Consider the following 27,965-nt stretch of genomic DNA (forward strand, 5'->3'; position numbering starts at 1 on the left):
AATGACCAATGAACAGAAAATATATCAAAAGACACATACAACCAGAAAGAGCTCTTTCTGTCAGGATAGGATATAAAGGTAGTAGACAACACCTATTATAATGAATATTGCCATCAAATATAACCAATTAAAAAAAGTACGATAGGCATAGTGAGAGTATATGAAAAGCAAGGTTGCCTGAGGGGTATAACACCTAGAGTGAATGGCTAGGATACCCTAAAAATTACTATTGCACCCTATTTTGGGGCTTGCGTGACCGTGGAGGTTGGCACCCTATAAATGCAAATGGCACCCAGCTCAATGAGGAGTGTCCCTAAATTAATATGCCCTAGTCAACCCTATAAGGCTAAGGTATTTGTAGCTTCGACATCCCTTTATGCTGCCCCTCTTCCCATGCAGGGACGCTGACTCACTCACCACCGCAGCCCCTGTCCCACTCTTCCACCTCCTTCCTTGTCTCCTACTGCTGGGGTGTGCGCACAACGTGCAGATCCCTGGGTCTTTCATTTAGGATATATGCACACTCCCTCCTTTTTAAAGGGGCTGTGCACGCCATCCTAAAGTGTCATCAGCCAATGGTTAGGAGACACTTATTATTTAAGGCACCTCCACATGCATGGAGGTGCTTGTGTAACATTGTTAGTCTGTTCCCAAACATGCTTGATAGTTCTCAGGTTCCTGTCCGCTAGAGTCTGTCTATCCCTAACCTCCTTGCTAGTACTTGCCTTGTTAGTCTGTATTACACCCGGATCCGCCTGCACCTGTCGTGCCAGTCTTCATAACAGCCGGATCCACCAGCACCTGCTGTGCCAGTCTGTATATCAGTTGGACCCGCCTGCACCTGCCGTGTCAGTCTGTATATCAGCCGGACCCCTTGGGAGTCAGCTGCCGTGTGTCCGTGGTCTGTCCTAGAGTAGCACCTGGTGTTCATTGGGAGCCAGGCCTAACCACACCATTAGGTGTCAAGTGCTCACCTAGTCAGGTCCCTCCAGGCTCTCCTCGGACCACGGCATATTGGTTCCTCCACTCCTGTTACAGTCTTGTTTCCATATATAAGTACAAATAAGGGGAAAAAGAAACCGATTCTCACAAAACATATTCAACGATAAAAGTATATATAAGGCATATAAACCAAAAGTTCATATGACGTATCTGAGATTAATACACTTCCACTGGACTCATTTCCCCTTTTAAAGGTTCAACAGGAGTGGATATCAGGGGTTCCATTAATAAACAAGCGGTCAGTATGACAAAACCTGAGTCATCTATGGAATCCATGCAATTTAGCAACGTGATGTAGCAACGTTCTCAGTTTTCCATTAGAGAACAATTCCTATGAGAATTGCGCACTTCTACATTTTCACCCACTTCTGGTTTTGGCTTACAAATACTGATGTACAATACTGACAAAATACTGAACGTGTCCCAGAGGGTTATATTTTATGGCAATATTCATTATCACAGGTGTTGTCAACTACCTTTATCTCCTACCTTGATAGCGTAGAACCCTTTTTGGTTATGTGTGTTTTTCAATATTTTTCGTTTCATTACCTTATTGGTCTTTTAATGAATAACTAATAAAATATATATTTTTAATTAGTAAATATCGGTCAAGACTTTCATATATAGTATACACTGATCCACAGAATTATATCTATTTGGTGAAATATTTTTGAATACAACAGCACCATTATTATGCTCATTACTCGAGTTTGCCGAGGGTGCTTGGGTATGCACAAAGTATTGCGGGTGTCCGAGTGACATGTTTGAGTGCACGTGTCCGCTTATATCGCAGCTGTTAGACAGCCACAAAACAGGGGATTGCCTGACAAACACGGACAATCCCTGCATGTTTTGTCGTTGTCTAACAGCCGCAAAACATGAGGCCGCAGGGACTCGTCATGTCACTCGAGCAGTCGTGATACTCTGTGCATACCTGAGCACCCTTGGCAAACTCAAGTAACAACAACTTGCAATCATCATTCATTTTTATCAATTGAGGCGATTGTGCAGTGTAAAATGACTGCCATCTGGTAATATGCTTGCTAGTTGATAATGTATAGTAGTCTGTTTACAGAGGTCGACTCAGCTTCAGATGCACACTGAACGATCAGTAATAGATCGTTAGTTGTGCATAGGCTGCCACTGTTTTCAGCAGCAGAGATCCCGTCTACACAAATAATGTGCTGGCGAGTATAATGATGTTTTGTGCAGCCCAAAATATAATTTCGCCCAACGAACAAACATATTGCCAGTTCGTTGGGGGATCGGCAGCCTGTTAAGACTGCCCAATTACTGTGAACAAACGTTCCTAGAAATGCTTATTCATGATAATGGTGCAGAGTAAATAGACCGTAACATTTCTCAAAATCTCATTCACATGTTGTAGAGAAAATCTGCAGCGTAACTTGACCTGTGCTAAGTATATGTAATTTGCAGCATGTCTGTTTATGCTACAGGAATTAATGCAGGTATTCACTCCTGCCATTGCAAAGAATGAAATGTGCAGCCAATGCGCACCTTTTCTGCAACAGATCAGCTGTGTTTTTTCTGCCAGCAGTGACTGCTTGAATCAGTGCAGATGCTGCTATGATCACAGGTCTTTATAAATTAACAAGCTCCTTTTACAGAGAGCTTGAAATTCCCCGTATGGTTAAGATATTCAATTTCTCAGTGGGGAGTAAACGACTGCAGTTCTTTTCCTATTATTCCCCATATTGAAATGAACGGAGCCATAGAACGTGAATGTTAAGACTAACATTTTGGGGGGCTAAAATATTAGACTACATGCTAAGGTACGCTTTAGCATTGCACTTAAGTGCAAATAACCAATTACAAGATACAGAGTACAAAGTAATATATTAAGCTATCACTTTAGAAAATCTACAGTATGATGGATTCCACAGTCTTTATGAATATATACTGTAATATGTATCATATAAAGACATTACATTTGTGATATTTTACTTTATAAGCTACAAATCATAGTTTGGCCTTGTTTAGCAGAATTTACAGTTTTACATTTATGCTACATAATCTGCATACTATTTTGACAGTACAGAAAGGCATAATAGGGTTATATTATATTGTAATACAGCCAGAATCATATCAGACTATTCTGTTTATCCCATTAATCCATGTCTGCAGTCTATATGCATGTGCAAGTAAATTTATGCATGAATTCACATCATCCGCATACATGACGCATGCATCACTTATGCATAGATTCATGTATGCCTTTCATGCATATATCAGACATACACATGTAAAGCAGTGTTGAAAAACTTAAGTCATTGCCACATACTGTATCCTTTCCCTGCCTGTGACAAGCAATTACCTGTAGTCCTGTCACTGATGAATATATCTATATACCGCTGTATACAGCTATTCTTTGCAATAAGTCACATGTTCTGGTACTTTATGTATACAATTATGCTAAATGGAAATATAGTTCAGGTAGAAATGTAATTATTTCTTTTTCTGTCCTTGATATATATTGATATATTGATATATATATTATATATAAGCATGTTCTTCTAACTGAATAGTAGAAGTAATGTACATATGAATAAAGCTATATATAATGTTGCTGCAGTGAATGGTCCACAATGACATTGAAGAACAGACATGTTGCACATTGTGTCTGTCTGATAATGTCACCTACTGCTTTGCATTGAAGGCGAATCTTGCTGTCTAAAGGTGAACAGTCAGGAGTCATCCCTTGCTCTAAATTGTAGTAGCAAATATGTAGGTATTTTGCATTGCATAGGTTGAATTTTGAAGTGAAAATCAGTTATATGAATTGAAATGCTCACACCCATACTGTAGCTCAATTTTTGCTACAATTCTTTATTTTTTTGCGGGGTGTGGATAAGATTTAGGAAATTATCATTCACTTTTCTACCGATGTAAATAACTTTTTTTTTTAATGGCTGCATATCTGAACAGAAAATGTGCAACACATACGTTACTTGTAAAACATACCCTTAAAGGGAACTTGTCACTAGGATTTCCCAATATAACGAGTTCACCACCTTTAAGGCCTATTTTACACTATTCTAATAAGTTGTATGTAAGTCCCCAATCTCCTCTGCATAGTACAAAAAATACCTTTTATTATCCCCCCATACGGTGCGGTCTCGATTTGGCGACTCCTCTCTGGACCCATGTGCCGTTTTCCTGCCCTGCTTCATATGGATGAACATCCTACATCATCCACGCAGTGTCCCCCATTATGCTCCTGCACAGGTGTACTTTGCCCTGCTGAGGCCAGAGAAAAGTACTGTAATGCTCATGTGCCGGGAGAGGTCAAAGAGCGCCGATGGCCCAAAAGTCTAGTTGGCACATGCACATTACAGCACTTATCTCTGCTCTCAGCAGGGAACAGCGAAGTATACCTGTACAGGGGTGCATGACTGTGTGCATGATGTAGGACACATCATCTACATGAAGCAGGGCAGGAGGACAGTGCTTGCGACAATAGAACAGACACTGTAGCAAGGCCAGCAACACCAATTGGACCGAACTGCACCGTATAGGGGTATAATAAAAGTTATTTTTTGTACTTTGCAGAGAGGATTAGGGACTTCCACATATCTATCTTATTAAAATATTGTAAAACAGTCCTTAAAGGGGGTGGCTGCACTTTATATTTAGGGTTATGCAATATTAACAATGTGGACTTCGGATCAAAAACCATTGTAAAAGCCTGCTCTAAAGAAAGATGATTCTATTTTTTTCTTTTTTTTGTTGTTTCAACGTTTGTGACAAACTGCATTATCTAAGAACTTGGGTATATGTGTTTGACAAGTCAGCTATGTATATAAGTTTATCAAGTGTTGAAATAACATGGCTTTAGGCATGAACAAGTTCTCAACATTGTAAAAATGCAAATTGCAACATTACCACAACATAGCATAGATACAAAGCAGAGAGCTGCATGTCAGGTTATTCTGCAGCAAAGATCATTCACAGAAGGACACCCAGATCTCCTAGTAAGCTTCAGGCTCAACAGTAATGACAAAGAAAGAAATAGGACACATCTCTGGGGTCTAACCTTGGCAGATTGTACAAGGGAGCCATGCGAAAGCACGCCACAACAGCCCTTTTTCTCTGTTTCGATAGCAGCTTGTGCCAGACAGCTTTCTTAGACCTCAAGGGCTGCTCCACCTGTAGTACATGTGCAAATATCAGAGAGAATAATGTAGGGAATTACAATACGACTATCTGTGGACAGTTTAATTGTATTGACTGCATGGTTTCCCTGTGTTGTTTTCGGACACTCAGACCAGACCCTTTTACCTGTTCAAGATGGAAGACAGCTGCAGAGATTTTCTGCACACGTTCCACAGTTTGTTCAGAATCGCTATCTTCACTTTTCAATATATCCTTGTAAAGATTCAGCTGCCATTTGACTGCGGGGTCTTCGGACTGGCAGAGAGAAAACAAAGACAAGGTCAGTATTCAAAAGTGTAGGACAAGAGAAGGCTGTGTAGCTCATCTTATCTACAAATTTGCTAACACAAATTAGCTATAAATGAAGGAATTCACGGAATTTGTTGAGGGGGGAGCAAATTAATTGGATCCAGGTGTGTGTCAAAAAAGACATTTAAAATCAGAGCTGCTAAAGTGATCAGCCCTCAAACAGCACCCGGCACAGGTCATAGAGTCACAGTGAAAGGGACAAAAATCATGTAAATGGATGATTACAAAGTGTTTAATCATCTCTGCCGCTCATTCAAGTGGAGCTCTATAATAAACGCTGGCAGACATGATGAAAGACTGATGCTCAACTAACACAGCAATGCCAAGAAGTGCTTAGACAGAAAGACTAGAGGAGAACCCAAATAGTGAATACAAATATGATAAACAAATGTGAAAAGAGTCAATAAATATTCCAACCAAAATTGATCCATTGTGTTATACCTAGTGCAGGGCACTGATAAGATCCAGACAGAACCACTAAATCACCTTAACCTTAATAGACTTATTCTTATTAAAGGGGTGATTTCAAGATTAAAAGTTATCCCCTATAAACAGGATTGGGGACAACTTTACAATTCCTGGTAGTCCAACCAGCAAGATGCCCTCCGATACGGAGAACTGAAAAGCCTCACTGCCGCTCCATTCATTGTTAAAGGGAGCATTGGAGATTGCCAAGCGCCACCCTCAGCTGATCTTTGGCGCTCCCATTAGAATAAATAGAGAGGAGATAACTTTCAAACTTGAGTACACCCCATTAGCCGTGGTGGTTAAAAAATATTGGAGCTCTGACTTGTGCTATGTCTTTGCTATTGTGACTCCAGCATCACACCATGGATTGATGGGCGGTTATGATTCAAGATGAAAAAAACAGCAAAGTTGTGATATACGGTAACAATTCTATAAAAAGATATAGAGCTGGATGGCTCAGGATCACTCCACTCACAAAATGTAGTGAGGACACCTCATAGCTTCTCCTGCCTTTTCACCCTCAATGCAAAATAACTACAGTAAATGGCAAGAGATCGTGCTGATAGCTAACATTTTTATATAATATAGTTAATTTCATTAGTTTTCTTAGTGTATGCTAACATGTGCTTGTGTATTGGAAAAAAAATCATTTACGGTAATTATTTTCCATTTCTGACTCATTGGCTTTCCAGGTATAAGGAACCTGGTACAGAAGGACACATGGCCACATTCCTAATGAACTCAGGTGGCCAAACAGGTCTCTTTGGAGGTTTATGTATTTTAGTCCATAGGGCTGCTTTGAGCTCTAGTGGGTCATAAAAGTTACATTAGTATGAATTGTCTGTGTGCTGTTTGATTTTTGTTCATCAGACGACACAAGGACCCATAGATGTGAATGGCTCTTTTCACATATCTTTGAAAGTCACAGATCCGAGCGTGAAATGAGATGAGATGAAACGGCATAATGCAGGAGGAAGACTTCACTCTTCAATCTGGGTCTGTTGGATAGCAAGAACTGCTCCAGCTATAAAGGCTAAATATTATACATTTTTATTGTCTTGTATGTAACTGTTGATATCTTTTGACTTGTCTAACTTTTAATATCTTGTACGTATGTTTTATATGTATTTAGCATTAGCTTAGTAAACTATTATTAAATTTAGCCATTGTGTAGGTCTCCATTTATTCTTTCATCTCTAAATCCATTATAAAACATTTGATGGCACACTTAGAGAATGTAGCAGCGGACCCTTTTATGTAAACCCTAGACCACAGTTGCCAACAGTCTGTAAATTTATGGACAGTCCATAAAAATCAGGTGCTTTTTTCTGCCATCTGTAGTATCTGGCAGAAAAAAGCACCGTTCTTGAGTTTTTTCTGGCAAAATTTAGTACTTCGCATGCACAAGATGCACACATATGTTCCCCTGGCTCCCTGGTCTGGCTGGAGGAGGGAGGACAGGAGACGTCGCCACTGAGTCAGCCTGGCCCTGAGTCAATCAGTGGTAAGCGCCAGGTTTCTCCTGCGCTTATCAACCATTTGCACTGCCCTTCGTCCTCCTCACCTGTCCTGCCAGCCGCCTGCCGACCACAACAACAGAAGACACCCCCACCAGCCACAATCTTCTTCTGGCATGTGGTCCAATTCGACTGACTCATCAACAGTAATGGAAAAGTAATATTCAAGACAGACTTGATTGACTTAGTTCCTCTCCAGTCTCCAGCGGTGCCACTCCATTTGTTTTATACATGTTCGTACGGTTTTAACCAATATTATGAAAATGCTGTCACTTTATCCATTTCTATGATACTTACTTTTTCCTGCAAGTGGAGGTTATTGCGCAGGTGTTCTTTAACTTCCTCATCTGTATCTTTCTGTAATTAAATGATAAAATCCTTGATTTAAAGCCTTAATAATTAAATAACCTTGTACTTCTACAGTGACCTATGATTACAATATTGCAGCCTAAATTGGGGTTATATAAAGCTGTATCTACCAAACCACATCATTATACACCAATCACTGTTTGGACGATAAGGCTACGTTCACACTATCAGTATTTGGTCAGTATTTCACATACAGTATACATATATTCATCATGTTTAACACAGAAAATTGGAATAGCACTTTACCAGCAGGTGGGTGCACACCTCCCAGACAAAATATCCAAGACTTGCCTCAATCCAGACATAGGAAAAAAATGCAGGCAGCACTCCATAGCTTAAAGGTGAAAAAATGTGGTTTTATTTCAAACCCACATGCTGTGGCAACGTTTCGGCTCAAATGAGCCTTTTTCAAGCGTTTTGGCTTGAAAAAGGCTCATTTGAGCTGAAACATTGCCACAGCATGTGGGTTTGTAATAAAACCACATTTTTTTTCACCTTTAAGCTATGGAGTGCTGCCTGCATTTTTTCCTATATTCATCATTTTAGAGATATCATCAATAACCCCAAAGAAACATTAAAATAACAGCCATTAAGAATAAAATCAGTTGACTAAGTAATTTATTTTTTTTGTATGTAGTGATAGCAGTATTAATGTACTCTCTGATTCCACAGTGTGGCTAGTGACATGTGCAATAGCGCAATCCATCCATGCTGATTGGATGTGATATGAGCAGAAGCGCAATATATTGGAAGGTCCTGTTAGGATAGTTAGTAGGTGCCCAAGTCCTTTTATAAATTAGTTGGCTGGGAAGGAAGGTCCTGTTCTGATGGCAGTTCCAGTCACATGACCACAGAAAGTGATGTCAGTTCCAGTCACATGACCTCGGAAGGTGATGTCAAGTCTGGTCACATGACTTTGGAAGGTCCTGTTGCAATATTCCTGTGTGCATTCCACAGGTCCTTTTGTGTTACCGCCTTAACTAGTGCCCGTGTCACTTCCTGTCATGTAACCTTGCAGGTCCTGTTAGGATATGACACACACTCCTTTCTCTCCTTTTATGTATAGAGTTTAATGATTATTTGAATCATTCTTGAGAGCGATGTTAATTGTTGATTTACTGGCAATTGGTGCTTGAGAAAAATATTAATATGAGATCCAAATGGATGACTCAGATGGAGTTTTTGATTGGTAAGCTCTAGTATTATAAGGGACTTTATTAGATGGATAGAGTTAAATGCTGTGGACACTGGCACCTATGGGAATCAATGTTGTACAGAAACCTATCAGTGCCTTTGGCTTACCTAATAACCTGTAGGATTGGGAGTTGTATAACATGCAGTGATTGGATAAACTTAGTGACATCACAACCAACCGTTTATAAGTTCAGGCGACACACCCAGTAGCCATTGAAGCCTCATTACCACTGAGGACGTCAGTAATGGTGAAACATGTTGGGGAGGCAGCTGTTTTTTTTGTTTCAATGAGCAATAATGTGCTGGTCTAATACACAATGAGCAATAATATGTGATCCGCAGCCACATGAAGCAATGTCTGGCTCAGATTAGTTATCATTATTAGTGAGAGATCCTCTAATAGAAGGAACAGCATATGATTAGTTAGGTAGTTATTGAATTAGGAAGCAGTGGACTTGAATGTCAATTTAGATAATCCCAGGGTTTCATAACCACCTATCTTCATAAAATAAAATATATTATTTATAGGGGTTAGCTGCTACTGCTATATAACATTACATTCAGTTATATAATGCTGAGAACCTGAACAGGTCATATGTAAAGCATTTCAGACTTGAAATAACTGAATCTTGTGTGGAGTATAGAGAGGTCATACATATTACTGGCTGACTGTATCAACTGCCCTTCTCAAATTTGTGTAATTTGCTGAATGGTTATGTTACCATATAATATGGATCTCCACTTAAAAGAAATAAGGCCATCACGTTATTTGTGATTTTAATTGCACACATTTTCCATATATATTTATTAAAAGTAATTATTAAAAGTTACATTTTACGTTTTTGGAATCTTCAGTTAGGAATTATTTGCGTTTGGCAACTTGTAAATAATATGTTGATAACCTACGCTGATCCCTTGAATGATTTTGGTGGCTTGTAAAATTCAGAAGTGGTGCATATGTTTCTATTATACTTTTCCTCTATTTGTCCCACTCCTGGTTTTGGCTTACAAATACTGATGTAAAATACTGACCAAATAGTGAATGTGAGAATGTGGCCTAAAGGTGATTAAAAATCTGTTTCATTCATCTGAATCGGATTGTTTTAGAACTTTCTGCAACAAAATTTCTAAGTAATATGCAACGAGTGAGCATACCATAAGGTTAAATTCACATGTGTAACTTGTGTAGGTTTTTCTGCAGACTGCAGCTTTTCAATAGTAAAGTTTACAGTCCACTCCACACGTATTGCATGTGGATTTATTACTAATTTCTCGGAAATGTCATCCTTTCCATTCCAAAAGAGTCAAAACTAAGCTGAATGCTGGACAAACAATTGACAGTCTGTAGATTTTAAATTCTGAAGCTCATGCCAATTTCAGGGCAAAAATTTAGATGAGATTTCTTCAGTTTACCTCGTATTGCATTATACCGTGGATTTTCTGTACCCAAATCTGCCCAGAAAATGCACATTACATGTGCAATGTGTGAAAATCTACTAAAGGGTCTGTCCAGAATTACAAAAAAAGTCTGCAGATTTTGATACAGAAAGAAGGCAATTTGTATCCAGGGGCTGTCTAATGGTATCCACATTTAAAAGAATGGAATACTACCAAACACATTCTATGGCCAACAGTGGTACTGTTTTTATCTGGAAGAAATGGAAAAAGAACCCAGACATTTTCTTCTAATTCCAGACATTTTTAAAGGGTTTGTACCAAATTAATAAGAATAGAACTCAGCTATTAATGGCAATCCGGTAGACAATGAATGGAGAGGTAGTGTGCATATCCAATCTCCATTCTATTTACAGCCCTGGAGGTCACTGTCAAACCCTACTGATCAATAAGATATTCCATATCTGTCACCAGGGGCACAAATAATTATAATAGGTGCAGGAGTTGCAATCACACTCGGGCCCTGGAGTCTAGGAGGTCCAAAAGGACCATCCTATATTATAGGGGTTGTCTGACCTTAGGCTACATGTCTGCAGTTCTCACATCGGGTTCACTGTGTGCTGTGAGGATACTCTGGTGACGGCAGGGACGTGACTGCAAGTATGTGGCCTGCATACATGTATTGAGAGAGGCAGTACACGTCTAGTCAGAATGTAGACAGGAGTATGCAAATCGTACATTTGCAGTTAGATGACCGCCTGATTCCCGACTCCGGCACCGGAGAATACTCAGCGAGCAGTCCGCACGCTATGAGAATTCACACGTCTGCAGTCAAATACAGTGAATGCAGACTTGTACCCTAAGGTCGGACAGACAACCATTTTAACTGGGCACAAATGGTTTCATTTCAGGTCATTCACACAGTACGAACACAAATTTTCAGCAGGAACTGTCCATGGTCCTGAATAGGTACTCAAGTCATACGGTATTTCACATAGTTTTTCTACTAAACTAAAGAAAAAATAATTGATGAGAAGTTTAACCAGAATAAAGTCCAATCATTGAGGAATCTGTGTAACCGGAGCAACCGCTCTCAATCAGCTTTGTCACACTGATATTACAAGGCAGCCTGTTAATTCTTCTACTTTTCCATTCAGCTTATTTAACTAGATCCATTAAAAAATCCATCTCTGGGATAATAAAGTAACAGAAATAAATGTTTAATTATACAATACAAAAGGACCTATTTATTCGACAAAGTCGGTTATTATAGGCGTCCCTATGTTACATAGGCTATGTATATAAGTCCTAAAATGAGTAGCTGTCAGAACAAAACCACAACACAATGTCTCTTTTAAAATCTGCAGTATGGGAATATTAAGAGAGAATTATCCCTACATGCAGATAGCAGTGCTAATGTGACGCTTGTAGTCCATGCACATCCAAATGATAATGGCATTTATATGCAGTCACCAACAATTCAAGGAGATAATTAGTATATAAATGAATGAAGTGGAATACAAAGGTTTTTTTTATTGCACACATTGGCAGCTATGATCTAACATCATTGATGTGAGGGATATGGAGAAATGTCTATGTCGTGTTACTTACAAGACTGTATCTGCTCTTTGCCAGTGATATCAGTTCCTGGTCCCCGGGGGTGCACATATTCAGCCCGATGGGTAACATCTTCTTCAGGGCAGCCACAATTAGGGACGTCTGTATGGAGTAGAGGTCTCCTCTGCGTTTGGTTCTCTTCCTTTCTTGATCTTGCCCTCCAGACTAGAACAGTGATACCATCATGGCATGGTTAGGTTCTGCATTACACATACCAAGGGTTGAGACGGACTGTTAACTGAGACTTTTAGGAAAATGCTCAAATGTGAGATGAATCGTTTTACGAAAGAAAGCATAAATCTCACTTCTGTATCCCTAATACAACACAGCCAGGACTTTTCCACTGTCTACAAGGACACATATTTAGCTTTGAATTCAGGGCATTTATGAAAACTGACACATGGAATGTGAACATTGCATCCTGTACCAATTATTTAATCACATTTTCTCCAAATCTGGGCTTAGAAATAAGTGAATTACTGTCACTGAGGTTTAGATTACCATTTTCTATTTCCGTCAGTTTTCATAAATGACAATGGTGTCCTTCTGTGCTTCAGTAAATAGCACGGCCTGTTACTAATGTATAAATGCAGATGAACACACCATGATCATTGGTCAGCTTTATGATCTGTAAGTGAATACTTATCTTAAATATTCTTATGCATTTCCTGAACTTAGGACAATGAGAACCAGAACTCAGAGCTTACCAATAGTGGATGAGCTAAAAACCTATAAATACCTTGTCGCAAAAATCACTGACTGCATCTTAAATACAACCAACATATCTGAAATTGTAAGCACAGCTGCTTTGCTTAACGGAAACTCCTATCTAAATTTTGTTTTGTGAAGTGGATCCACATGGGTTACTCAAACTTTCCTTTTTCCCATGTTTGAGGTATAATTCCAGTAATATTAGGCAGAGGCAATACAGTTGCAAAATACTGATAAGACAACCACTCAAAATTCATGCAAGGGGTGATTGCTTACTATTGAGATTGCACACAAATAAGGCTTGTATAGGGCACTGGTCACACACATGTACTGCACACTGTCTGACTTAGAGCCCATTAATGATGCCCATACTATTAGATCAGACAGGCTGCTCAGCACTATATAACCGGGCCATCAATGTTTGCCTTGTAAACTAGGGTGTCTGTCCCGGTGGGGTGCACTTATATAGTGCTGAGCATCCCATCTGATCTAATAGCATGGCCATCAATAATAATGTGTGTGACCAGTGCCCTATATTTATTTATTTTACTCACTTATATAGTGCCATCATATTCCGCAGCACTTTACAACCATAATTGAAGCTCACAATCTAGATTCCCTATCAGTGTGTCTGGGAGAGGAAACTCACGCAAACATGGGGAGAACATACAAACCCCTTGCAGATGTTGTCCTTGGTGGGATTAGAACCCAGGACCCCATCGCTGCAAAGCAACAGTGCTAACCACTGAGCCAGCATGCTGCCCCAATACAAACCTTTTCTGTGTGCAATCTCAATACTAAGCAACGATCCCCTCTATGAATTGTGAGTGGTTGTTTCATCAGCATTTTTCACCTGCGTTGCTTCATATAGGGGGGTTGCTGCATCCTGCTAGCGCAGTGTTCCCCAACTCCAGTCCTCAAGACCCCACAACAGGTCATGTTTTCAGGATTTCCTTAGTATTGCACAGGTGATGGAATTATTGCCTGTGAAGGTGATGCAATTATCACCTGTGCAATACTAAGGAAATCCTGAAAACATGACCTGTTGGTGGCTCTTGAGGACCAGACTTGGGGAACACTGTGCTAGTGCATTAGTTTCTGTGACCTGGGCAGGTAAATACTGTTGCCTTTTCTGTTGTGTTTTCTGAATGAAGTAGCAGCAGCAGTTACCAAAACCAAATCTTCTCCCTTCACTATGTGCTCTGCAAGTATTGGCTATAGCACCTGAACCTTAGTGTTATTGCTGCTCATTCATCCACTAGTGTGACATAAAGCTCTGTGCTTCCATCTGCTTTCAAGTGCTTAGTGCTGGCATTTAAAAGCGTTGTTCCCATTCAAATAAAGAATGTACTCAGCGGCAGGTTATCATAAAGAATCAAAGTGCGCTGTACTCATCTTCCCCAAGTCTCCGCTGCTGCTTCCGGTGTCTGCTATTGGCTGTGGTGCTTGTGTGACGTCGACAGCGTGGCAGCCAATAAGTAAGGTTAATGGCTCTGCCAGTGTAAACGGAAGCCCTAGTCAGAGCTGCTGAGCTCACTTGATTGGCTGCTGTGCTGTTGATGTGACATCAGTGCCGGCCGCAGCCAATGCCAGACAACGGGAGCAGCTGTGGAGACCCGCCAGTGGACCTGGGTAAAGTGAATATAGCACGGTTTGTTTCCATATATCATTCATTTACTGAAAGGGGACAGCCCTTTACATACTCACTGCAAGAGAGCACACAGCTGTATAAAAATGGGCTTGTGCTATAAAGGATGGGCAGCAATTACATCCATTAACCTTAACACAGTAAGGTGGTGTTTTAGGCAAACTGCTGCCTCAGAACAACTCAAGAATAATTTGAAATGGGTAAAGGTATATTCAGTAAACCCATGTTAGGCCTTTTTACAAAACAATTGCAAATTCTGCTAAATAAGAAAAAGCTCTAATACTCAGGACAGATCACATAATCAAGACAAACAGGCTAGAGATAAACAATAACTTCTTATAAAACTATTTCTCATCTTAGAAACTAGTTAAAATGTCACACGTGAGTCTACAATAATGTATCCTATGCATCAGGTGTTCTTTTATGTCAGATATGGTTAAAGGGGTTCTTCAATGCCAGAACAGCATGTCCTGTGGTTTGAAAGCGTTAAAATAACAGAAATTAAGCTCGTCACAATTCTACCACTAACCGTGCTATAAGGACGCTGTGAGTGACAGCTCAGCTGACCTATAGGATCAGGGGCATGCTGGGCTGTCAGTATTGTGAGTGACTGCTCAGCTGCCGGGCCTGTGGGGTTTCCTCCAGGTGTTTGCCATTCAGAATGATTGCCTGGGTATTTAGCTGGTTGCCAATGGTCAGACCACTGCCAGCCATAGCTTTTCTCGATGGTGTGTTTTCTTGGTGTTCTGATATTCTGATCTTTGTTGCAAGACCTTGGATTTTGCCATTTGACAACTCATTTGAATTACCTCTTTAGCCTTTGACGTACTCTGACCTTAGTTTCCTGACCCCGGACTTTGCCTTTGACAATTTGTCTGCCTTATCCCTTTTCTCTTTGGCTTACTCTCCTAGCATTTGAACTCGGACTCTATGACTTCCCCACCTCACGGCTTGTTCGTGAAAAGTGACTCAGATTCATTTGCTAAACCAGGCACCTTCTCTATCATGGTTATATCTACATGAGGCTAAACAGCCACCCTCGTTCATACACATCACCAACAGAGTGAAATGGAAGCTCTTAATCATCTCTGGCTGTGACGATGGGTCACAGTTGTAGAACAACTTTCGAAACAATGACCGAGGATTAAATTAGGCCACTTGGGAAGTTATAAATATATATTTTTTATTTTTCCATTTGCAAACTAATGAACATGTTTTTTTCTGACATAGGAAAACCCCTTTAGGGTACGTTCACACAGGACTTTTTTGCTGCTTTTTTTGCTGCTTTTTTTTATGCTAATTTTCAGCTGCTTTTTACAGTACCATTAAAGCCTATGAGATTTCAGAAATCTCATGCACACACGTTGGTTTTTTGTTTGATCAGTATTTTCTGCTTTGCTGCTTTTTTTGGACATAGGGCATGTCACTTCTTTCAGCGTTTTTGCTGCGTTTTTGCAGCGTTTTTTCACCCATTGACTTGAATGGGTGATGAAAAAAACGCTGCAAAAACGCTGAAAAAACGCATGTAGCATTATTTGCTGCGTTTTTTGTGCAGAAAATCATGGCCAGCAGGAAGTGATCTCACAGCCAAGAGCTTAGGGGTGTGGTTAGTGAGGTGTGAAGAGCCATTGTGAGCCATTGTGAGGTGTGAAGAGCCATTGTGAGGTGTCCTGATTGTGATCTATTGTGAGGGAGTTCCTGGTAGTAAGGTGTGAAGAGCCATTGTGAGGTGTGAAGAGCCATTGTGAGGTGTCCTAGCAGCTGAAAATTGGCATAAAAAAAAACTGCAGCAAAAATCTGCAGCAAAAAACTGCAGCAAAAAAGTCCTGTGTGAACGTACCCAAAAAAAGCACCAAATACGCACCAAAAAAACGCACCTAAATTAGCATAAAAAAAAGCAGCAAAAAAAAGCAGCAAAAAAGTCCTGTGTGAACGTACCCTTAAACTATTTTTCTGGTTCGTGCTTTGTCTGTATTGCATTAGTCAGATGGAATGCACAATTTCCATAATTATGTCTATATATATATATATTTAATTATGGAAAATGTCGATTGCCATAGAATATGTTTGTTGTACATGAACAACTTCAGGATACCATTATCCACTAGAAATAATCACCAAGCTCACACCTTATTGGACTAATACAAGTAAATGTTCATGAAGAATGACATACTTTACTTCAAAGTATTTATTACATATAGATATATAGCATAGAATAAAAATATAGAAAACAAAGCCTGCAATGACAATCACCACTCTTAATACACAAGAGACAATACAGAATAGAGACTAGACTAAATGGAACCACGGGTTTGACACCAAGTGAAACATACTGTACTTCAAGTAATAATGAATAAGGCACATCAAAGTAGAAAACTGAGTCTTAAAGCAACAGTTCCTCTGTAAGGGACAAAAAAAAAGAAAAATGGAAACTAAAATAAACAATCAGACAATAGTTCTATAAGGAGGGTACTTAGGGCTTGGCTATGAAAACAGTTCTTAAGGGTATAAGGCTAAAGATGATTTAGTGAGTGACATTTTGGGTTGTCTTTTTTAAGGCTGATAAAACTTAAATGCTATTAATAAATTAATCGAAGTAATGAAAAAAATATACAGAATAAATAAAGAGATAATGGAGAACATTAAGGGCAGAGTGACTGGTACTTTAAGACTGCAAGTCAAAGCTCTGAGCTACACAAGCATGTGCTGGCCATTTATAAACTTTGCTATAGCAAAACTTGGTAAAAAAAAGTAGATTTCTTGGAAACGTATTATTTTTTTTTTTTTACTATGCATTAACATGATCAATTATCAAATGTAAATGGAAATGTTAGCTGATCATCACTCTATCTCACCTGAAAACGAGCGTACAAATACATATTAGGAGAACAATAGGTATGTGTGTAATCATTCAGTTTTCATCATTTCCCTTAAAAATGTGCATCTAGAAAAATAAAAACTCAGCCATCAAAAAAGTGCTCCAAAAAGAACTATGACATGATTATTATTTTCTTTTAATATTGTTATATTAGGCACACTTCATTTTGAAATATATGACTTGATCAGTAATGGCCACCTAATCGCAAGTATTTTTAAAAGGGTTGTCTGGAACGTTTACATTGATGGCTTATGCTTAGGGCTTGTGCACACAACCATATTATCGGTCCAAGTGCGATTCGACAAAACATTGAGTCGCACTCGGATCAATGTTAGTCTACGGTGCTGTGCATATGTCCGATTTTTTTCCCGGTCCGGAGAAAAAATTGCAGAATGCCCGAGTTTGATCCGATTTTCGCACTTGGACCTGCAAGTCAATAAATCCATGGAAACCTTGTACCGGACTCAGATGACATCTGAGTGCAGTCTGATTTCCAGGAACTGACACAATTGAGGTAAGAGACATTTTTTTTTCTCCATCTTCCCCATGTGAGAGAATGAAATCACACTATAGTCCCACTCTGATCAGAGTTTGATAAGAGTGTGATCTCCATAATTGACCCGATTCTCTCAGATGAGAGAACATACACTCGCGTGACCCTAGCCTTAGGATAGGTCATCAATGTCTGATTGGTGGGGGGGTGACACCCAGCATCCCCAATGATCAGCTGTTCCTGGGGAAAAAGGGTCCAGTTGCTGAGTTGCACAGCACAACTTTATAGTAGCTGTGGCTAGGTATTTCACAACCTCCCCTATTGATTTAAATAGAGGGTGGATATGCAACACCCAGCCATAACCACTATACAGTTGGCAAAGCTATGATATGCAGCTCACAACTAATAACTTCTAGTCACCTCAGGCACAGGGAAAAAATGATCGTTGGGGGTGCTGAGTGTCACACCGCCACCGATCAGATATCGATGTCCAACTCCAAGAACAGGACATCAATGTAAAAGTACCGGAGAAACTCTTCAAATACTCATACAGTTGTGAAATACTGCTAAGTGATGCCATTATTAAACTACTTCAAGCATTGCTACCCTTCTGTTGTAGTGTTTCAGACATGGCTGCTCCTGTAACAGCTACCTGGACACTTAATGATTGTCAGGAAAAAAACCTCCCTTTACAGCACCCATGTCCAAATGAAGTGCCTTGGGGTAAGAAGTAAAATAACTTGCTGGGCATCAAAGCTTTGCTTACATTGTGCCTTCAACAGGTTTCTGCAAAACTGATCTATGAATAGCACCAAAGTAGGGTAACACAGTAACAGTACCCATGTAAATGACAAACTACGTATAACATCAGTGGCGTCACAAGGGTGTTTCTATGAGGGGGTCCATGTAATAACCCTAAAGGAAAATTCTATGATACACACATATTTATCCCGAGCTAAAGAAGCTATGGGTGATCTACCGTATATATATATCCTTGGTAAGATATAGTAACCTTTAACCGTATGAAATTACTTTTCAATGTGAATGGAAGGTTTGCCGGCACTACCAGTTGCAGAACACATCCTACTAATGGTTGACCCTTTAACTTGTGCATGTATCAGTGAATGGCAGATGAGCTCATGTGTATTAAGAAAATATAGTTCCTCTATGTATATTCCGTGGCCTATTTTTTCTTGTTTTCAGATATGCTACTGAAATGTTATATCTACAGTGGGTATGGAAAGTATTCAGACCACTTTAAATTTCATTGTTTATTTCATTGCAGCCATTTGGTAAATTCAAAAAAGTTCATTTTTTTCTCATTATTATATACTCTGCACCCCATCTTGACTGAATAAAAACAGAAATGTAGAAACGTTTGCATATTTAATAAAAAGGAAAAACTGAAATATCACATGGTCATAAGTATTCAGACCCGTTGCTCAGACCCTCATATTTAAGTCACATGCTGTCCATTTCCTTGTGATCTTCCTTCAGATGGTTCTACTCCTTTATTCGAGTCCCGCTGTTTTTAGTTAAACTGATAGGACTTGATTTGGAAAGGAACACACCTGTCCATATAAGACCTCACAGCTCACAGTGCATGTCAGACCAAATGAGAATCATGAGGTCAAAGGAACTGGCCAAGGAGCTCAGAGACAGAATTGTGGCAAGGCACAGATCTGGGAGAGGTTACAAAAGAATTTATGCAGTACTCAAGGTTCCTAAGAGCACAGTGGCCTCCATAATCCTTAAATGGAAGAAGTTTGGGACCACCAGAAGTCTTCCTAGACCTGGCCGTCCAGCGAAACTGAGCAATCGTGAGAGAAGAGCCATGGTGAGAGAAGTAATTAAAAATCCCAAGATCACTGTGGCTGAGCTCCAGAGATGCAGTAGGGAGATGGTAGAAAGTTCCACAAAGTCAACTATCACTACAGCCTGCTATCACCAGTCAGGCCTTTATGGCAGAGTGGCCCGACAGAAGCCTCTCCTCAGTGCAAGAGATATGAAAGCCCACATAGAGTTTGCTAAAACACATGAAGGACTCCCAGACTATGAGAAATATGATTCTCTGGTCTGATGAAATGAAGATAGACCTTTTCGGTGACAATTCTAAGCAGTATGTGTTGAGAAAACCAGGCACTGCTCATTACCTGCCCAATACAATCCCAACAGTGAAACATGGTGGCGGCAGCATGATGCTATGGGGTTATTTTTCAGCTACTGGGACAGGATGACTGGTTGCCATTTGATGGAAACATAAATGTGGCCAAGTATAGAGATATCCTGGATGAAAACCTCTTCCAGAGTGTTCTGGACCTCCGACTTGGCTGAAGGTTCACCTTCTAACAAGACAATGACCCTAGGCACACAGCTAAAATAAGAAAGGAGTGTCTTCAGAACAACTCTGTGACAATTCTTGACTGGCCCAGCCAGAGCCCTGACCTAAACCCAATTGAGCATCTCTGGAGAGACCTGAAAATGGCTGTCCACCAACGTTCACCATCCAACCTGGCGGAAACTGGAGAGGATCTGCAAGGAAGAATGGCAGAGGATCCCCAAATCCAGGTGTGAAAAACTTGTTGCATCATTCCCAAGAAGACTCATGGCTGTACTAGCTCAAAATGTTGCTTCTACTCAATACTGAGCAAAGGGTCTAAATACTTATGACCATGTGATATTTCAGTTTTTCTTTTTTTAGTAAATCTGCAAAAATTTCTACATTTCTGGGTTTTTTTCAGTCAAGAGGTGTGCAGGGTGTACATTAATGAGAAAAAATAAATTTTTTGAATTTACCAAATGGCTGCAATGAAATAAAGAGTGAAAAATTTAAAGGAGTCTGAATACTTTCCATACCTACTGTAAGTAAAAAACACAGACACTCCATATAATTAACCTAGCAATGTCCTCTCCAACAGTGAAATTTGGTCAACCAGAAAGATTGCCCATTGACAATGTTGTCATCATAAGTTTTCTATGGAATAAATCTAAAAATTCATTCACTGCACCAAATATTCAAGCTCTAACCTATCTGAATGCCATGAAATATGTCTGCCCTTGGTGACGCCACTGCTAGACTTATGGAACATACAGTATGAATGGATGGAGCCAGGCTAGCTAATACATAGACAGGTCATGCATGCTGTACCTTTACTTGTATGGGCTGTGTGAAAGAAAAATGTAGGAGACAAGTAAGTAAAACAGATGGAAAATGAACCATATATTCCTTAATTACTTGTGAGATGATAAGGCAGTAAACAGAGTTGATTAAAATGAGGATCTAAACAAATATTTCTACCAGTCTCTGTTATAACACAACCAATTAATAAAAGAACATTGTATCTCAGCCTTGTTATCTCTTTCTTTAGTCAGATGCCAAAACAGACCAGTCTTGCAAAGAAAATAATTGGATCACATCCCATACTTACCAGTCTGTGGGGCTTTTAAAAATGAATGTTAGAATGCAAGTTAAGAAAACATCATAACATAACTTTGCTATACAGAAGTCTGAGTAATAGTCTTAAATGCAGATTTTTGTTGTATATATATACACATGTTTACAACATAATAAATGAAGGTAAAAGTTTTTCGATAAATTTTCTGCATCTAACAAAACATATAACCCTAACATTGTTATATATCTTAATTTGCTGCCCATAATTAAAGTATAGCTTTAATAATAGCAGCTGACTGATCATACTATGAATGTAATTCCTAATTTCCAAGTTCTACAAATGTTTACCTACATCATGAATATGGCTTATCTTATGCCAAAACAGGGTCCCTCTTAATACACATTGGGCAATATGTGATGGCATGTGCTTTTTTTAATGTTTTGAAAAGCATATACTTAGAAATATAGGGGGATCCCACAAAGACATATAAGCTGTGCGGGTAATTTAATCACGTATGTAAGGGCTAGGTGTTCATATGTGTAAGTTGGGAGAATTTCTAAGCACCACAAAGCACTTTATATGAACAAGATACCCCAAGACTCCCATTCAATCGGGCCACCATCTAGTCCATAATAATCAATCAGAATTCTGAAACACCCATCCAACAAAAGTGCAATTTTAAAGGGAGTCTGTCACAGAATGGCTGTTTAAATCAAGCAGAGTTGCTCTGTGCACCCTCAGTGTTACCAAACAGTTAAGTGCACCTTCCAACTTATTGTTTTTTTTCTCTATCTCCGCCTCACCCACCTCTATTGTGATTGTCAGCTCTGGCTTTATGGATCCAGAGAAGGGAGGAGATAGATGGACAACAAGTAGGTGGGAAGGAGCACTAAAATGTTTGGCCACACCAAGGGTGCACCAAACAGTCATTCTGTGAATATTATTTTTTAGGTTGGTAAATTTTGCCAGCAGTGCGGAGGCCAGCGTATGCTTTAATTGCACAATATTTTATTTTTAATACATTGTATCATCATAGAAAATGTTGCCATAATCAAAATTGGAAATGAAAAATTTTTCATATCATGTTTAGATATTTTCTATTGTGACGCACAATGCATAATATTTCTTCTAAAGCCGTCTGGCGCTATTTGTAGCATGACACGGTGACAGAGGAGTCTTCGAACATCCTCATGAATCAGAACACAATTGTATCCATAACTTTTCCCCCTTTATAGCTAAGCAACTGCATGACTGAGTATAGCACAGATTTGTTATTTCAGTCAGAAACCTGCAGATGCCAGACCAAATCCATTTGCCATTTAAATGTCTGCAGCTTGGTGCTAATAGACTTACTTTTGACATCTTACTCTTGTTGTTTCCAGTTAGAAATGCCAGATTGTTGATTTCATTTTGAATCACAAAATTCTGTTCTTCTCTCTTAAAGTTCTAAACCGAAGAACAAAAAGGGCAAAATAGCATTGAAAGCAAAAACAAAAAAAATTCAACAAACTAATGAGTACACATTTGAAACACTTTTAAATATACAAGAGTTGACTTTAACAATTTATTTTTGTACACAAAGATCAAGAAAGACCATTCTGTCAATTAATTGTATATTTTTACCTTGAGACATAATTTTACAGTTTAGTTTTTAGGGATTTCTCAATATCATAAGTGGTTAAACTTTTAAAGTGCTTATAAAAATAAGTAAGTTACCTATTAAATAAAAATCCTCACTGTTCTCAAGAATGGAGTGATGTTTAACCCCTTAGTGATCGAGCCAATTTTGACCTTAATGACCAGGCCAAATTTTGCAATTCTGACCAGCGTCACTTTATGAGGTAATAACTCTGGAACGCTTCAACGGATCCTGGTGATTCTGAGAACGGTTTGTCATGACGTACTATACTTCATGATAGTGGTAACATTTCTTCGTTATGACTTGAGTTTATTTATGAAAAAAAAACGCTGGGGGTGCTATACCCATATTTCTCAGCGCCGTTAAAAAGCTCATGCTTCCTCTTTCCTGTGTGGGCACCATGTGAGTGCGCTCCCCCGTTCTTAAAAGTGCATGATGCATAAGCTAAATGCTTGTAGCTGAGGACATTTAGTATAACCAGTACACCTGCAAGATGGCTCCCAGTCAATTGCTGGGAGTCATCCTATATAAAAGACTCCCTCTCCTGTTGTGAATTTGGATTCTGGGCTCCCCCGGTGGCTACTGGTGGAATTGAACTGGTGTCTTCATCTTCTCTGTTCACCTGTTCCCATCAAGATGTGGGAGTCGCTATATAATCTTGCTGCTCTGTTAGTTGCTTGCCGGTCAACAATGTTATCAGAAGCCTCTCTGTGCTTGTTCCTGCTCCTAGACAACTACTAGATAAGTTGGACTCTTGTCCATGTTTGTTTTTGCATTTTGTTCCAGTTCACAGCTGTAGTTTCGTTACTGTGTCTGGAAAGCTCTTGTGAACGGGAATTGCCACTCTGGTGTTATGAGTTAATGCCAGAGTTTTAAAGTAATTTCTGGATGGTGTTTTTGATAGGGTTTTCAGCTGGCCATGAAAGTGTCCTTTCTGTCTTCTGCTATGTAGTAAGTGGACCTCAAATTTGCTAAACCTATTTTCATACTACGTTTGTTATTTCATCTCAACTCACCGCCAATACATGTGGGGGGCCTCTGTCTCCTTTCGGGGTATTTCTCTAGAGGTGAGCTAGGACTAATATTTTCCTCTGCTAGCTTTATTTAGTCCTCCGGCTGGGCTGGGCATCTAGAATCAACGTAGGCATGCTACCCGGCCACTGCTAGTTGTGCGTTAGGTTTAGTTCATGGTCAGCTCAGTTCCCATCTTCCAAGAGCTAGTTCCTATATATGCTTATGCTATGTTCTCTTGCCATTGAGATCATGACAGTTTGACCGGCCAACAAAGTGTTAATTGTTTGGGCTGAAGCAGGAGAAAAAGAAGTGTTGAAGGGAAATTTTTTTTTTTTTCCCCTCAGAGTTTTGCTGCCTAGCCCTTAATTGCTGTCTAGCTGCTTCTTACCTCCTCTTAACCCTTGAATGGCTCTGTGTCCACCTGTTTGTAATGGATCTTCAGAGTGTAACTGCAGGTTTGAATAATCTCGCCACGAAGGTACAAAATTTGCAAGATTTTGTTTGTCATGCACCTGTATCTGAGCCGAGAATTCCTTTGCCGGAATTTTTCTCGGGGAATAGATCCGGGTTTCAGAATTTTCGAAATAATTGCAAATTATTTTTGTCTCTGAAATCTCGCTCTGCCGGAGACCCTGCACAGCAGGTCAGGATTGTGATTTCCTTGCTCCGGGGCGACCCTCAAGACTGGGCTTTTTCATTGACACCAGGGGATCCTGCGTTGCTCAATGTGGATGCGTTTTTTCTGGCCTTGGGGTTGCTTTATGACGAACCTCATTTGGAGCTTCAGGCAGAAAAAACTTTGATGTCCCTATCTCAGGGGCAAGATGAAGCGGAAATTTACTGCCAAAGATTCCGTAAATGGTCTGTGCTTACTCAGTGGAATGAGTGCGCCCTGGCGGCGACTTTCAGAGAGGGTCTCTCTGATGCCATTAAGGATGTTATGGTGGGGTTCCCTGTGCCTACGGGTCTGAATGAGTCCATGACAATGGCTATTCAGATCGATAGGCGTTTGCGGGAGCGCAAACCAGTGCACCATCTGGCGGTGTCCACTGAGAAGTCGCCAGAGAGTATGCAGTGTGATAGAATTCTGTCCCGAAGCGAGCGGCAGAATTTTAGACGGAAAAATGGGTTGTGTTTCTATTGTGGTGATTCTACTCATGTTATATCAGCATGCTCTAAGCGCACTAAAAAGCTTGGTAAATCTGTTTCCATTTGCACCTTACCGTCTAAATTTATTCTATCTGTGACCCTGATTTGCTCTTTGTCATCTATTACCACGGACGCCTATGTCGACTCTGGCGCCGCTTTGAGTCTTATGGATTGGTCCTTTGCCAAACGCTGTGGGTATGATTTAGAGCCTTTGGAGACTCCTATTCCTCTGAAGGGGATTGACTCCACCCCATTGGCTAATAATAAACCACAATGCTGGACACAAGTAACTATGCGTATTAATCCGGATCACCAGGAGATTATTCGCTTTCTGGTGCTGTATAATCTACATGATGATTTGGTGCTAGGATTGCCTTGGCTGCAATCTCACAACCCAGTCCTCGACTGGAGAGCTATGTCTGTGTTGAGCTGGGGATGTAAGGGGGCTCATGGGGATGTACCTGTGGTTTCCATTTCATCATCCATTCCCTCTGAAATTCCTGAGTTCCTGTCTGACTATCGTGACGTCTTTGAAGAATCCAAGCTTGGTTCGTTACCTCCGCACCGAGAGTGCGATTGTGCCATAGATTTAATCCCGGGTAGTAAATACCCAAAGGGTCGTTTGTTTAATCTGTCTGTGCCTGAACATGCTGCTATGCGAGAATATATAAAGGAGTCCTTGGAAAAGGGACATATTCGTCCATCGTCATCTCCCTTAGGAGCCGGTTTTTTCTTTGTGTCAAAAAAGGACGGCTCTTTGAGACCATGTATTGATTATCGGCTTTTGAATAAAATCACTGTTAAATATCAATACCCATTGCCGTTGCTGACTGATTTGTTTGCTCGCATAAAGGGGGCCAAGTGGTTCTCTAAGATTGACCTTCGTGGGGCGTATAATTTGGTGCGAATCAGGCAGGGGGATGAGTGGAAAACCGCATTTAATACGCCCGAGGGCCACTTTGAGTATTTAGTGATGCCTTTTGGTCTTTCTAATGCTCCGTCAGTTTTCCAGTCCTTTATGCATGATATTTTTCGCGATTATTTGGATAAATTTATGATTGTGTATCTGGATGATATTCTGATTTTTTCGGATGACTGGGACTCTCATGTCCAGCAAGTCAGGAGGGTTTTTCAGGTTTTGCGGTCTAATTCTTTGTGTGTGAAGGGTTCGAAGTGTGTTTTTGGGGTACAGAGGATTTCCTTTTTGGGATATATTTTTTCCCCCTCTTCCATTGAAATGGATCCTGTCAAGGTTCAAGCTATTTGTGATTGGACGCAGCCCTCTTCTCTTAAGAGTCTTCAGAAATTTTTGGGCTTTGCTAACTTTTATCGTCGATTTATTGCTGGTTTTTCGGATATTGCTAAGCCATTGACCGATTTGACTAAGAAGGGTGCTGATGTTGCTGATTGGTCCCCTGATGCTGTGGAGGCCTTTCGGGAGCTTAAGCGCCGTTTTTCCTCTGCCCCTGTGTTGCGTCAGCCTGATGTTGCTCTACCTTTTCAGGTTGAGGTCGACGCTTCTGAGATCGGAGCTGGGGCAGTGTTGTCGCAGAAAAGTTCTGACTGCTCCGTGATGAGGCCTTGTGCCTTCTTTTCCCGTAAATTTTCGCCCGCTGAGCGGAATTATGATGTTGGGAATCGGGAGCTTTTGGCCATGAAGTGGGCTTTTGAGGAGTGGCGCCATTGGCTTGAGGGGGCCAGACATCAGGTGGTGGTATTGACTGACCACAAAAATTTGATTTATCTTGAGACCGCCAGGCGCCTGAATCCTAGACAGGCGCGCTGGTCATTATTTTTCTCTCGGTTTAATTTTGTGGTGTCATACCTACCGGGTTCTAAGAATGTTAAGGCGGATGCCCTTTCTAGGAGTTTTGAGCCTGACTCGCCTGGTAACTCTGAGCCCACAGGTATCCTTAAGGATGGAGTGGTATTGTCAGCCGTTTCTCCAGACCTGCGGCGGGCCTTGCAGGAGTTTCAGGCGGATAGACCTGATCGTTGCCCACCTGATAAACTGTTTGTTCCTGATGATTGGACCAATAGAGTCATCTCTGAGGTTCATTCTTCTGCGTTGGCAGGTCATCCTGGCATTTTTGGTACCAGGGATTTGGTGGCAAGGTCCTTCTGGTGGCCTTCCCTGTCACGAGATGTGCGAGGCTTTGTGCAGTCTTGTGACGTTTGTGCTCGGGCCAAGCCTTGTTGTTCTCGGGCTAGTGGATTGTTGTTGCCCTTGCCTATTCCTAAGAGGCCTTGGACGCACATCTCGATGGATTTTATTTCAGATCTGCCTGTTTCTCAGAAGATGTCTGTCATCTGGGTGGTGTGTGACCGTTTTTCTAAGATGGTCCATTTGGTTCCTCTGCCCAAGTTACCTTCTTCTTCCGAGTTGGTTCCTCTGTTTTTTCAAAATGTTGTTCGTTTGCATGGTATTCCTGAGAATATCGTTTCTGACAGAGGGACCCAGTTCGTGTCTAGATTTTGGCGGGCATTCTGTGCTAGGATGGGCATAGATTTATCTTTTTCGTCCGCTTTCCATCCTCAGACGAATGGCCAGACCGAGCGGATTAATCAGACCCTGGAGACATATCTGAGGTGTTTTGTGTCTGCTGACCAGGATGATTGGGTTGCTTTTTTGCCATTGGCGGAGTTCGCTCTCAATAATCGGGCCAGCTCTGCCACTTTGGTGTCCCCGTTTTTCTGTAATTCGGGGTTTCATCCTCGATTTTCCTCTGGTCAGGTGGAATCTTCGGATTGTCCTGGAGTGGATGCTGTGGTGGAGAGATTGCATCAGATCTGGGGGCAGGTGGTGGACAATTTGAGGTTGTCCCAGGAGAAGACTCAGCTTTTTGCCAACCGCCACCGTCGTGTTGGTCCTCGGCTTTCTGTTGGGGATTTGGTGTGGTTGTCTTCTCGTTTTGTCCCTATGAGGGTCTCTTCTCCTAAGTTTAAGCCTCGGTTTATCGGCCCGTATAAGATATTGGAGATTCTTAACCCTGT

At 40.5% G+C, this 27,965-nt stretch overlaps 1 protein-coding gene across 11 annotated transcripts in view; it reads right to left on the reverse strand.

Annotated features, from left to right (window-relative positions):
* Window positions 1-27,965, reverse strand: part of RYR3 (ryanodine receptor 3) — a 978,540-nt gene that overhangs the window by 249,027 nt on the left and 701,548 nt on the right. For all 11 annotated transcript variants that reach the window (XM_077263521.1, XM_077263512.1, XM_077263503.1 and 8 more), the window contains 5 exons: window positions 22,523-22,615; window positions 12,039-12,209; window positions 7,767-7,826; window positions 5,302-5,430; window positions 5,057-5,169 (listed from right to left, as the gene is read on the reverse strand). In XM_077263521.1, the coding sequence (XP_077119636.1) occupies window positions 5,057-5,169; window positions 5,302-5,430; window positions 7,767-7,826; window positions 12,039-12,209; window positions 22,523-22,615 (566 nt within the window). The remainder of the gene's footprint in view (window positions 1-5,056; window positions 5,170-5,301; window positions 5,431-7,766; window positions 7,827-12,038; window positions 12,210-22,522; window positions 22,616-27,965) is intronic.

The sequence above is a fragment of the Ranitomeya variabilis genome, chromosome 1 (assembly GCF_051348905.1).
Source record: "Ranitomeya variabilis isolate aRanVar5 chromosome 1, aRanVar5.hap1, whole genome shotgun sequence".
Lineage (NCBI taxonomy): Eukaryota > Metazoa > Chordata > Amphibia > Anura > Dendrobatidae > Ranitomeya > Ranitomeya variabilis.